The 13,249-nt window shown below is 38.5% G+C and overlaps 1 protein-coding gene across 7 annotated transcripts in view; it reads right to left on the bottom strand.

The window, feature by feature from the left end:
• Window positions 1-13,249, bottom strand: part of magi1b (membrane associated guanylate kinase, WW and PDZ domain containing 1b) — a 182,531-nt gene that overhangs the window by 44,949 nt on the left and 124,333 nt on the right. For 5 of the 7 annotated variants that reach the window (XM_038277888.1, XM_038277886.1, XM_038277883.1 and 2 more), the window contains exons 5-9: window positions 12,858-13,083; window positions 9,753-9,835; window positions 9,031-9,063; window positions 3,299-3,356; window positions 1,164-1,297 (exon numbers count right to left, since the gene is read on the bottom strand). In XM_038277888.1, the coding sequence (XP_038133816.1) occupies window positions 1,164-1,297; window positions 3,299-3,356; window positions 9,031-9,063; window positions 9,753-9,835; window positions 12,858-13,083 (534 nt within the window). The remainder of the gene's footprint in view (window positions 1-1,163; window positions 1,298-3,298; window positions 3,357-9,030; window positions 9,064-9,752; window positions 9,836-12,857; window positions 13,084-13,249) is intronic. The other 2 variants (XM_038277887.1, XM_038277884.1) reach the window with 1 other exon arrangement.

Below are 13,249 nucleotides of genomic sequence, written 5' to 3' on the forward strand. Positions count from 1 at the left end.
TATTCAACTTCTTTTAATTATAAAACAAAATGGGATTCATATAGACTATGTATCAATTTATGCCCACCTTGTAGGGGTTTTATAAGCTATGCCAAAATCCCAGCGATTTAAAGTGATTTCCTAAGATGGGCTCATAGTTTCCTCCAAGGGGACATGGTTTTTATGAATTTGAACAAAGCTCATCATGAGGCTGATCAGAGGTAGGTTGGATTTTAAAAAATAATATACGAATGAATTTAAATCACATTTACGCATTTCTACAACTACCTATCTTTGTAAATCTGAAAAGCATTCAAATAAGAAGGAAAGTAAACTGATACTGTACAAAAATATTTAGTTACAGGTATGGAATCAAAGCAGGAAGAAATATCACTTTGACTAATGGGTGGGAACTGTTTCGACGGTTCCTTAAAGTTTACGTTTTTTTTTTTTTTTGTAGTGTCTGTGAAGGATTTATTACGTTGTTATTTCAGTATTTGAAAGATCAGATTGAAATCTTGATGCGTATTCTCAGCGGAGAGATAGAATCGATGCAGCGAGCGGGTGCAAAATGAGTAAAACTCTGCATGGAGGGAGAATCCTTTCAGATCTAGGGGGAAAAAATCAGCAGGTAATTGAGGTGAATCTAATGTTTTCTGCTGGATGAGCACACGGTGGGGCATAATAAGTGAATTCCCTAGTGGGCTGACATGCATTTACAATCAATTCCTCCGTGGGGTTTCCTATGAGTGCATGAGCATAGATTCAGAAAGCAGAGGCTGCCTATATATTGGTGGAGTTTAGAAGCTTTATTTTTACAGAAGAGCTGGAATATTTTTCACCCAAACTAGAAGAAAAGAAGATTATGTAGGTTTTATTATTTCAAGCAGAATTAACCCCCCCCCCCCCCCCTTTCCTTTACTCTATGAGAAAAGCTTCAGATCAATAAAACAAACAAGACAACAAATGCTGCAGAGAAATCAGAAAGGAACGTAAATAAAAGGCTGCGTCGTACAGCCGCAAATAATAGTTATGCCTTTATGGAAGAGCGTTTAGCAAATCATAAGGCTTTAGCAGGCAGAGCAGCAGTAACTGGTGCTAACAGTTCAACACAGGCCAAAAGAGGGATAAACATGAATAGAAAGAAAGAAAATGACGCCCTTGGTGGGGGCTTGTGAACGAACCTCGGATGTAGCGCTCACCTTCAGGTGGCTGCTGGCTTTGGGGCTGAGGCTGCTGGGCGGGCTGCTGTTCCAGCTGCCTGCGCCTCTTAGCCTCCAGCACTGGGTTTTCATACTGGGTCTTCCTGTTGATATGACTGTGGAGAGGAGAAATATAAGGAATGCAGGAGGAGTGAATTGGAAGAAAAAATGAATAAATAGAACGGAAAAATCAGCAGGAGAAAAAAACAAAGGAGGATAGAGCGGAGAGTCAGGTAGGGCCAAAGGAGGAGAACAGGGAGGAGAAAAGGAGAAAAGTGATTAATAAACCAATATACAAACCTGTGGTCACTAGTAGTCCCACCAGACATTTGTGACAAAAAAATAGTTGCTTGTTGAATAAACTTCAATTACACTAACTAATTTAATGAAATTCCTTCTAAACCAATGTTACTGGACATTGTAGACTTTACACAAAATAAAAAAAAAACTGACACAATCGTGTTTTAAATTGTATTTAATGTAATCATCTTCATATTTTAGAAACAGCATTGCAATTGCATGTTTTCCTGATATTGCCCAGCCCTTGTGAAAACTATTATAGAACTTATATATATATATAAGTTTTAAACACATGAAAAATACGAGATCCAAAGGTCAGAGAAAGCCAACAATATCTTGTCTCCTATCAGTGCAAATGAATATCAGGTGGTTAATTCCTAACTGATATAAAAAGGTTTTCATCATCGACCCATCACACCCCCACCATGGACTGTTCTCCCTGCTGCCCTCTGGAATGAGGCTTAGCAGCATTCGATGCAGGTCCAGCTGATTCTGTAACAGCTTTTTCCGCACTGCCATAAGACTGTTGAACCGTCGAAAAAAAACTCTAATCAAGTCACTTACCAGACTCTGCATCACACTATCATACTTGCACTGATCTGGTGAATCTTCAAATAGAACTCAACTCAGTGTTTCTACTTTTTTTTGTACTGCTCTGAACCACCAACATAAATGCCTTTTGCTATATGTCTCTCCCATACTGTTTACATTTTTGACCACAGCTGCACTTTACAAATGGAAATGTGCATTTCACTGCTAAGCTCCTGCTCATTCACTGTCAGAAAAAAAAAGATCCCCAAACACAGAAAACAAGCAAAGCTAATACAACGACTCATTCCACCAGCGACCCAACCTAATCCATAGTAAGGCCTGACAGCAGAGTATGGAGGGAGTGCAGAAAATATCCCGCCCTGAGGATATTTGATGTGAAATAATGGTTTAAAATCCCACATGGGAAAAACATTTGACTAGTTTTAATGGGCAGGACACACATTTGATCTGCATCACCAAACAAGGCCCTCCTACCAAGTATTACACAATACTTCATTTGGTTCCTTCCTTCAATTATCCCTTCTAATTAATCATGATATAATCTATTGATACATTTCTTACAATGTATTTTTTTATGTGCAGATTATTTAAAATTTTACAACAATCTGGTTAGAGATTTATGTCAATACCTCTATTAAAAATATATTTACTTGAAAACCAAGATTTAATCTATTCCCTGCAAAGGTTTTTTTTTGTTGGTTTAACCCGTGAAACATCTCTCACACTAACAATTGTGCCTGGGAGGATCCCAGCAGCTGAAAGCACTTTATTATGAGGCAAATGAGAGCAATTTTGAATAATGTATATGAGAAAATATACTGCCTTGACAAAGGAGGACAAAAAAAGAAGCGCCACATCCTCGAGCCCCCAGGTACTGCTCTGAACAACATCAAATACACACAGAACATATTTGTATTAATGCTGGGGGTCGGCGGCTTCACGCCGTCTGAAATGAATGAGATGCAGACAAAAACAAACCCAATTGTTGCTTATTTTCCCAAACGGTAATGACACAAACTGAATGGCCTACATTAGCCGTAGCGCAGCGGCTCAAAATAGCTGAGGCACAATCTGTTTGGGACTGATGGAACAAAACTGCAGGCTCAGATTTACAGTGAGGTCAAGAGTGTGGCTTGTTGGACTAAAAAAAAAAAAAGACTTGCTGTCTTTGTGCAACTACAATCATTTGCAAAGGCTGTAGGTCTGCAGCATCTACCAATGCACTGTCGTGTAAACATATTTCAAATATGTGCTACAGTACTTACTCAACATAGTAGACCCCATAGACTGGATCATCAATTTTCTCCCATCCTGGAGGAAGTTCTATAAGAAAGAGAGAAGAAAATAATAATAAAGACACAAAGTTGCAAGGTTGCTTTTAACTTAATCATCACTGTTGTACAAAATCATGTCAAAACATACACTGATGACACCCTGATTTATTTGTCGCTGAACCTAAGTTTTTCCTCATAGGCTGCTTGTCCTATCTGGGAAGTAAGTGTTTACGTTTGAACTCTGATAAATGTAGGTTTTGTTCCAAGCTCCGAAACGTGCATTGCTTTAAAGGCTTAAATATGGCTGCCAGTGTCACCATCAGGGAAGCAAATTCCCTTCCAAAGTAGCGTGTTACCAAAATTTGACCAAATCATTAAAATGTTTGTTTTCTTCGGTCATTCTCAACCTCAGATGAATTCGTTAAAAAAAAGATTAATAAGTGTCAAGTGTTTTTATCCATCATTTTTTTTACAGCTGCAAAAAACCTAAATTCCAGAGCAGGTGAGAACATTAAAGCCGGGCATACACTGTACGATTTTTTTGCCCTTTTCGGGCCAAATGGAAGATTTTTTCGATCGGGCCGAGTTTCAGCCTGATCGTGCGTCGTGTAGTATACAGGGTGTTAACGAGGGGCGATCAGCCTCTCTCAACAACCTCCTGATCAGGAAACGTGAAACATGTTGGCCGTCATGGGCAAATCGCTCATTGCGCAAACAAGGACTCTTCTTCTTCTTCCTCTCAGATGAAAACACAGAAGCATGGCGGGGGTGCAGATGAAATGGAGTTCTTTCTGTAAAATTGACAGACTGTAGTAGCCACGTTTGCTCAGCGATGTCTTCGTCCAAATACGTTGTCGCCTTTTCTTCTTAGGGCTTTCAGCACAAAATTACACAAATTGCCAAGGCAGCGGGTTTCTAGTGAGCTTCATATTCCTCTTCTACTCGTTTTGGCTTTCAGATAGACGAGTCCGAGTAGCACCATCTCACTGCGGAGCTGAGTCAAACATGCAGACGTGAATCAGAGCATCGGGCCGCACATGCATGAGAACATGCATCGCGAGCTATGAACTCACACTGTGCGATGAAACCCTGCGGTCCCGTCATACAGTGTGAGCTGGAGCTGCGAGCAACGTTTGAAAAAAATCGCACAGTGTACGCCCATCTTAAAGCAACTTGCCTTGGACTAAATTTGGCGATATTAACTAAATGCCATAATCACCAAAATGAAAAAAAAATGCCTCTGATGTGCATAATGAAACCATACAATACGCAGTGATTCCAGGTGCGTATTTCTCAATATAAATCTATTAGGATGCACCCATACTATGATTTAAATCATTTGAAACCAATCTGTCAGTCTCCAGGATCGGAGTGGTTGGACAGCTTCACAGGTCCCTCCCCCCCAACCCGACCTCTGTCACCTCTCGCTGCTGACATTTCCACACATCAGATAAGAACACAGCTGGACCCCATGGGTAGAGATGTATGAAAGGCTGGCAACAGAAAGGAGGAGGAAAACGGCCAGTAGGGTCGTGGAGAGGGAGAGCTGAGCAGGATAGAGAGTTGGAAAAGATGAAAGAAGAGCAAGGAGGTAGAGGAGGCGAGGAAACAAAAGGAGTAGAGGAAGGATTTATCCAAGATTTGATCAGGATTTTAAAAACACATGCTTGAGTTGATAAAAAAAGATTTATGTGTCGTGTGTTAGGTTTATTCAATGATGATTATAAAATTAATGTATGTACATATAAGCTTTAAAACAAGGAGATGCTCCACTCTGTCTTGTGATTCAGTCAGGAGACCATCCTGCCTTGTGATTCTGGTGGAGAATCCTGTCTTATTAACTGATCAATTGTTCTGTCAGAACAATACTGTTTTGCAACCATGTGTTATGTACTGTTAATAAAAGACGGCCGCAGGAGGGGAGTCGAAGAAAGAGTTGGAAGTTAGGTTGGGCTCTTTCCGCTCCTGCAGAAGCTGTCGTTGAAAATCCCTTACTGTGTTTTCATTCCTACATGTATTTTACGAACCAACATTTTTTAACCTAACAGTGTGTTTAGCTGAGAGCTTAATAAATGACATTTTTCTTATTTTCTTTACTGACAAACACTCAGAGGAATGTTATAAATGCAAAAAACTCTAATTCAAACACCCAATTCGTGTAAGGTGTCCTTGGTTGTATCAGAGAGATACAGTGACTGATGCCTCTTTCTAATTAATTTCTTGCACTTTAGCCTTTCTCCGTGTATTTATATAACCATGTGGATTCTCTACACACTTGAGTATCTCTTTGCATGTCTTCAAAGTTGCCTTAAATTCAAACACAATAAACTACAGATGGAACCAAAAGAGGAAATCTGTGTCAGGATATAAATATGCATGGGATTGCTCTGCCACATGTCACTGTCCAGCAGCTGAATTCAGTCTCATTGAGATAAGTATAATATATATTCCTAACAGGACATTTGAATTGTGTTTTAAAGCCAGTATCCATCCTCAGAAACTCAATTTAGAGGTTTCTTAAAAGCAGATGTTTCTATCTTCTGATGCTAGGTCCTGTTTGCGGGTGTGTATTATTACAAACAACAGAGAATCTCTGCTTGTTATTAGGAGGCTAAAATCCCTTAAACTTTCACCTTTTGACACGTTACAACCACTAATCTTTGCTGCGGTTACAGCTGGGCATATTTTTGGGTACGTTTCTACTGTAATTGCACATTTTGAGACTAAAATTAAAACTCCTAACATACTCTAAAATGAGTCCCATTGGATAATCGCCGCTGTGATTTACAAGTCTTTTCTCAGATTCTCAACTGGAATAAGATTTGGACTTTGACTAGGCCATTATATAATTTAATGCAGGTATTTTTGCATGTTTAGCTCTCGGTTTAGCCACGAGCACTAGGATAGCAGAGAACAGGTTTCACCCTGTATTTAGCTGATGCAACCTTCCTCCTAAAAGAAAAACCTCTTAATCCCCACAGCATGATACTGCCACTACCGTATTCTCAATGTAAAGGGTGTATTGAGGCTCATGAGGGTTTTGGTAGTTTGTGTATTGAACAAGGAGTTAAATTTTGGTCTCATTTGACAAAAAGGTGCTGTGTTCCCCATGGCTTCAGGCCAAAAAAACTAAACGTAAACTGGACTTCTAATGACTTCCTGGCTAAAATGAACCTCTTCTATCTGCCATAAAAGACCAAATTTGTTTTGTGCAAGGCAATCAGTCATCCTGCCAATAGATTCTCTCAGCAGATTATCTCTGCAGTGCCTTTAAAGGTACAACTCTCCACTTCCTGTCTGGCCTTGGGTAAGTGTCCAGCTGTTCAACATTGTTTCCATCTTCAGCGCTGAACTAAACATTCCCTCATGAGATTTTTAAAGCTTCCGATAAAAAATGTTTTCACTTAAACATGCTTCAATCTTCCTCAGAACTTTTGATCTAACTGTTCTGCCATGCTGTAACACATTGTTAGTTATAGTGAGATTAAAATGCTCTCAGCCAGACTCTTTTTACTGTAAGGATAATGTCTGAGGTCAGTAGTTTTGCAGGATTTAAAATTCGTGTTATGAGTGTAAAAGGGGAATAAATATAGATGCCAGAAACAAGAAAATCATGTTTCCCTTTTCTACAATTTAGCATGCATAAACATGAGCTCGTTATTCACTATTCTCCTCATGTAGCTGACACAGAAAGCTGGAGGTATGCAAGGTTACTGAGAGAGCACTGCTGCAAGGGTGAAGCTGTGGCGGCTGTGAATTCTTCTATTCAAATGTTTTGAACTGAAACAGTAAATGGATTGCGGTCTCGCCTCACCTCGCGCTAAATTCTAATCACCCACTTGATTTCACACTGCACTAGTTTTTCTCCAGAAGGTGCACCTGTGTGTGTGTGGAGATGGTGCGTGAGATTGCAGAGAGAGACGACGCCTGGTGCCGCTTGCATCTGACGAGGATCCATCCGAGTGTGTGGAAACGCAAACGAGTGCAGCAGCAGCAAAAACGTGTCACTCATTAGGCTTTTTTTTCCTCCCCTCACCCTCTTCCCATATCCTACTTTCCAAATCAAGGTGGAACTGAGCTCGCTGAGTTACATTCCCAACTGTTTGCATTTCGTTCCCGTGCTGCGCTGCGTTGATTGAGCCCTCTTGGGTGAGCATGTGGTGTAGAGGAGAACTCTGTGTCTTTGTGGATGTTATATGCACATGTACACCAAGATAAAAAAAAAAATACTTTTTTTCAATGTGAACTGGATTTTGTGCACTCTATAGATACATGATTTACTCGATCTAATTTTCCTGTAAAAACATCATAATCTGCTCCATGGTTTAAGTTAGAGGTAAAACCTTTTATTTTCCTTCCTGCATGATGAAACTTCATACTTACACTTCACTGGAAAAGATTGGCCAGAAAATAAAAGCATAATCTCTTCAACTATTTAATGTAACTTTCCATGGTTTTAGGAACTTCTAAACAGTAATGCAAGGTTTTCTGTTTTCCACAGGGTGAAAATATATAGCGTGACACCTTCTTTGGAATTGAATGGCATCTTATCCCGGTCAGTCAGTAAAAAAAATAAACAGGGCTGCATTGAGTGCAGCTTTCTGGCAAACCCCTTTAAAACATCTGACTTGTCATCTTTCATTTTGGCCAATCACTTTTAATATGACTGGCACTGTCTGATGTTATAAATATCACAATACAATTTAAATATTCTTATCCAATTGGATTAAAAACCTTTAACAAAAGCAGTGCATCCATTTAAACCTTTACCAGCATACAAGTTAATGTGCTCAAACATGAAAGCTTATTTGCAGTATTTGCTCATTTTAAGGCTATTGATATCATAAGGTTTAGTTATAAATATCGACTGATCAACTTAAATTCAGGAAATCAGGGCAGATTCATGAGCCGGCTTAATCATCATTGCAATCCTAGTAGAAATATACATATTTTACCCAAAACGATCTTAAAAATGAGGGGGGAAAAGCAAGCACTGTCTCAGACTTCTCCATATTTATACTGAAAGCAGCTTAAAAACTATACATCCTCTAAAACTGTGCCAAACAAGGCAGGGTTACAAAGGCAATAATCAGATATCTCATCCAGGGCAACTCTAACAATCATAGGCAGTTATTATCAGTGCCATCTTTCCCAGAAATAGTTTTTTCTGAAGAACTGAACCCAATGTCATGATTTGGATGCTTGTTAGAAAGCTGTGGGGCTCTGGGAAAGCAGGGATTGTTGCCGTCATTCTGCTCACGCAGACAGCCGTTTAAAAAGAAAAAAAAAACATCATTAGAAGAAGCTATTCTGGATGTGCGGTTTGCAAGAAATGATAGCCTGCCGAGGTGGGAGCGTTTCGTGGTTTGATGCCTGTGTATCCGTGGGTCGATAATTGTGTTAAAGGCCACATGCAGGCTGTGTTTGTTGAACGTCAGAGCCACGTACGAGGGGCTGGGCGTGATGAATGTCAAGTCTCTGCAAGACCGATGTCTCATTTCTGGATGATTAAAGTCAGCGTCACCTCTCCCCTGCAGCCAAGTCCCTCAGAATGAGCCACTGGTCGTACTGGTTATGGTTATGTGCATGTGGATCATTAACTTTACTGACACACACGTCCATTAGAACTCCTCAAGAACACTGGGGTATTCAGTAGATTGCTCTATTAACTAAATACGCATTCATAAAACAAGAGTGAAGGAAAAAAAGAGATGATTTCATACCGAGATCATCCAGCTCTTCTGTATGGACCCCTTCTGCTCAGCACCAGATTGTTGTCAAAGAGAAACAGTAGGGATGAGAAGGGGGAGGGGGAAAAAAAAGAAGAAAATCTGGAGTTAGAAGGATGCAGTAGCAACATCTGGCCACTTGGTGGCAAGAAATAATGAAAACCAGTCCATCGACATCATGTGATGATCTTTGTTTACAAAAAATGAACAGGTTGGTTTCTGGCATATAACCGGATCTGTGTTGTTTGAGGCAATATTGACATAAAACCAGGAACTAAAAAAAGAATCTTGTTACCCTGAATAAAAGCTGCACATTTTATTTGTAATAAAAAACATGATGAGCTGCTTTAAGATGGCCAGAAAATCCAGAACAATAAACCAATATAAGCACTGACGCTTGTTTCCCTTAGAGATAATAAAAATATAAATCACAGAGCAGAGCTGGTGCTTTCTGTTGCCCAACAGTGACACCTAAAGGTTACTGTGGAAACAAACTAACTGGATTAAAGATCTATACCATTAATATGGTGGGAAACACATCAATACCTAAAAAAAAAAAACAACTACTTCTTTTTTCAATAAATCGAACACTGAGCCAGGATAAGACGTTTATCTGCTATTTTTTAGAGCCATGCTATAAAAAAGCAAACAGCAAATATTGAAATCAAAGAGTAAAGAAAGAATATTTCCACAGTAAAACATGAGATCTCACATACCATCATCTTCACATTCTTCCAGGGGTTTCTGAGGTTTGTCCAGGCACCGAGGGTCTAACCAAGAGGTGGTCTTTGTGTTGTGGCTGAACAAAACACAGAAGATGACAATTTAAACGGTTATGGCCTTTTACTAATTGACAGGCACCCATTTCTTCACATCAGATGTGCAGCTTTGCAATTAAAGGCTCCATCCTGCGCGGCCTTGTGAAAGTATTCACACCTCATTCAATATATTCACACTTTTTAGAACCACAAACCTTAAAATCTTTTGAATTTGAAATGTTAGAATAATAAAATGATCCTAACGTAATCTATCTTAAGCTGCAGAGATCCACATCTCTAACAACAGGAAAACTATCAGTTATATCATACAAAATCATAAAATATTATTTTTGCAGTTTACTAAAAGACATATTGAAAAAAGGGGATCTGATCAGATGAGCCTAAGAAAAATAATTAAGAACCTTTCAGCTGTAACACACTGTGCCCAAAGAAAGGCTGGTGTTGAAGGCAGTGTAAATGGGTGTTAAGATGGACAAGGTTAAATTCAGGGTAATCAGGAAGAAAGTGTGTTTATACCTTAAAAAAAAAAAAAAAAAAAAAAAAAAAGACTGGAGCAGTTCACTGAGATTCATCTATCAGCAGGATACATAGCATAAAAATACTTATATTTTAACTAAAACAATATCAAAGTATAAAAATAGCAGTGTTAGAATGCAACTCCATGGAAAAAGTTAACAGAATTAACTGAGTTTGGGCCAACTTGTAAAAATTAAAGGGGAAAAAAAGAGGGAAGATGAGAAGGGGCAGTGATGGAACCGACTCAGGAGGGCTAAATAAAAATGTATGTCTCACTTATTCTTTTATCTGAAAAAAGTTTCCTTCCCTTTGTTTAAAATGCATTACAGAGTGATAAAATCTAAATAAAATATATGGATATGAACTAGGGATTTAAACAAATAATCAAATTACTATTAAGAGTCAAATCCTTGGTTATTAGAACATTTGTTCCATCTCCATAATTCATGACTTCTGCTTGGTTTTTTTTGCTTGGTTTTTTTGTGTTGTAATGTTACTGTCGTCCACCAGAGCGTGCGGTTTATACTTTAGCAGATCTTCACTGGTGCTCTGTGTGAGAAGTAATGCCAGAGCGGAGGGCGGCCCGCTAAAACAGAAATATTTATCTACTGCGAGTCTGGTCCAGGAATACTTTAACTGTTTAATGCCGACTAGGATGCAGAAAACACCTTAGGGGGTTTATCGAGTGTTTATATTTACAAACAGAAGCCCATGAGATGTATAGAGCCAACTAATACTGCTGCGTCTGCATGACAAAGCCGCGTCAACTTCTCTGCTGTGCTCGTTAGGCCAGGACAAATAAAAGTGGAGGGAATTACAAATGTACCATGACAGAAGAGGAAACTAAAAACAGAGCTCCATCACAGTAAGCAATTTATAAATGTAGTAACATTAACTGGATCCTACGTCGGAGTGACATATCCTGTATTCTATTGATAGTTTTACATCTCTGTACATCAGGAATCATATTTGGTTTATTCAGATTTTTTTCTGTAACCTAATAGGGTATCTGTTTTGTTAGATCTTTTAAATAAGCATAATAATAGCCCCAGTTGCACCACCGTGTTAAACCGATCTTTACTAATCAGAATAATTACTGGAAATCGTGAGGCACGGTAGGGAAGCTATGTCTTAAGTTACATGATTACGGAGGCTAACTGTACTGTAAGGTGATGATGCAGTCTGCTCGTGGGCTCTTTGTTATCTGAGAACTGAGCCAGAACTGAACCGAGCCGAGCCCTACTGATGAACTAGTACCAGTTTAGCACGGTTTGGCTTCGTTTGGCACGGTCGGGCTCAGTTGGTGTGCCATTTACACTCCCATTTTAATATAGTTCCCACTCTGGATGAAAAAACAACATTATACTTTATGCTTTGCAGATTAATACACTTCTAATAAGATTGTCAATAATATTATTTACTGTTAATTTAACCTTAATAGGAAAAATGTGTACTGGATTGCTCTTAAATCGAGTTTCAGTCAGAAATTATTCTAGATCTCATAATATCGTCGTTTTGCTATTTATGGATTAATAAAAATATTGAAATCTTATATTATAAAACAAAGAAATTTTAAAATTATATTTAAACTCAAATTTTCAGCTTTTTTTTTACATAAATGACCCATCTCTTCTGTTTGTGGAGATGTTGACACATTTTTCAATGTTACCTGATTCTCTGTAATATTTATTAGATAAAATTATATTTATATTTATAATATCAAATACAAGAAACACTCAGCTATCTCGTTTACTGTGCTCACTCTCGGCACGGTTTCAGATAGGTAGTGTAAATGGGGATATAATATTTAATACTTCATTCTTAACTATGTGTATAATAATCAAAATATTAAGCGGTTCATGTTAATATTTTCATTTCATATCATCTTAATACAAGGGAAAACTCAAACTTCTTTTTTTTTTATTGCCACCCATTAATGAATTGTTAGTCGACTCATTAGATCAATCAACTTTAGATAAGTTCATTAATCATTAAGTTAATTCCTTAATATGAACACATCAAAATGTTTATTGTTTAAGGTGAAAAAGCATGTAATAATCTTTAAAGCTTGCTACTACTAAGATACTTAAAAGCTTAACTTTAAAGCTTACTATACTAACATAATAGGGCTGAGCAATATAGAGACTAAAAATATAAAGGTTTTCTCAAAAGAGATAAGATGAGACCGTTTTGTTTCTATCCATGTCGTGTTAAAACTTGTACTTAAGACCCAGTTCCTCTTCATCATCATCATCATCATCATCATCATCTGTCTGCACCAAGCTTCCTATTTTAATCTCTGAACATTTTACAGCAATCAAATTTATGATAATAAAACAATTATCAAATGATATATGATATATCTGCATGCAGATTTAAAGTATCAAGATGTTAATTTTTGGTCCGTTTGGCTCAGCCATACATTAAAATATGCTCAAGGTTAGACATTTGTTTTTAGTATTTTATAAAAACAAAAAATTGCATTCCTAAATGCTTCGCATTTCAAAGGAATAAGAAGTTTCTTACTCTATAAAGTAGACCTCTCCATTCTCGGTGTAGGCCATCTCCCAGTTGTCAGGCAGAGGTCCCAGCGGGTCCTCCGGGGGAGGATGGCTCAGGTGAAGGTTTGTCTGCTGTGTGCTCTCCGTGGTGGCCGATGGTGAGGGGGTTGTCCCAGCGTAGGACGGGTCACTATAGCGAGGGACGTGGGGGCGCGCTGAGTGATGAAGCTCGTCTATTTCGCTAGAATCTCCTGTGAGAAACAAACACAGCTCCGACTTACACACAGTTCAGCAACATCAGAAGAAAAGCAGACAAAACAGGAGCGCCCAAAGAAGGCAGAACCGAGTCCACGGAAAGGTTTAAGCTATAAAACAAAAAAATCTTCATGACTAAATTCTTTACTTTTTTAGGGTTTA

The sequence above is a fragment of the Cyprinodon tularosa genome, unplaced genomic scaffold, assembly GCF_016077235.1.
Source record: "Cyprinodon tularosa strain WSP-4 unplaced genomic scaffold, ASM1607723v1 ctg135, whole genome shotgun sequence".
NCBI lineage: Eukaryota > Metazoa > Chordata > Actinopteri > Cyprinodontiformes > Cyprinodontidae > Cyprinodon > Cyprinodon tularosa.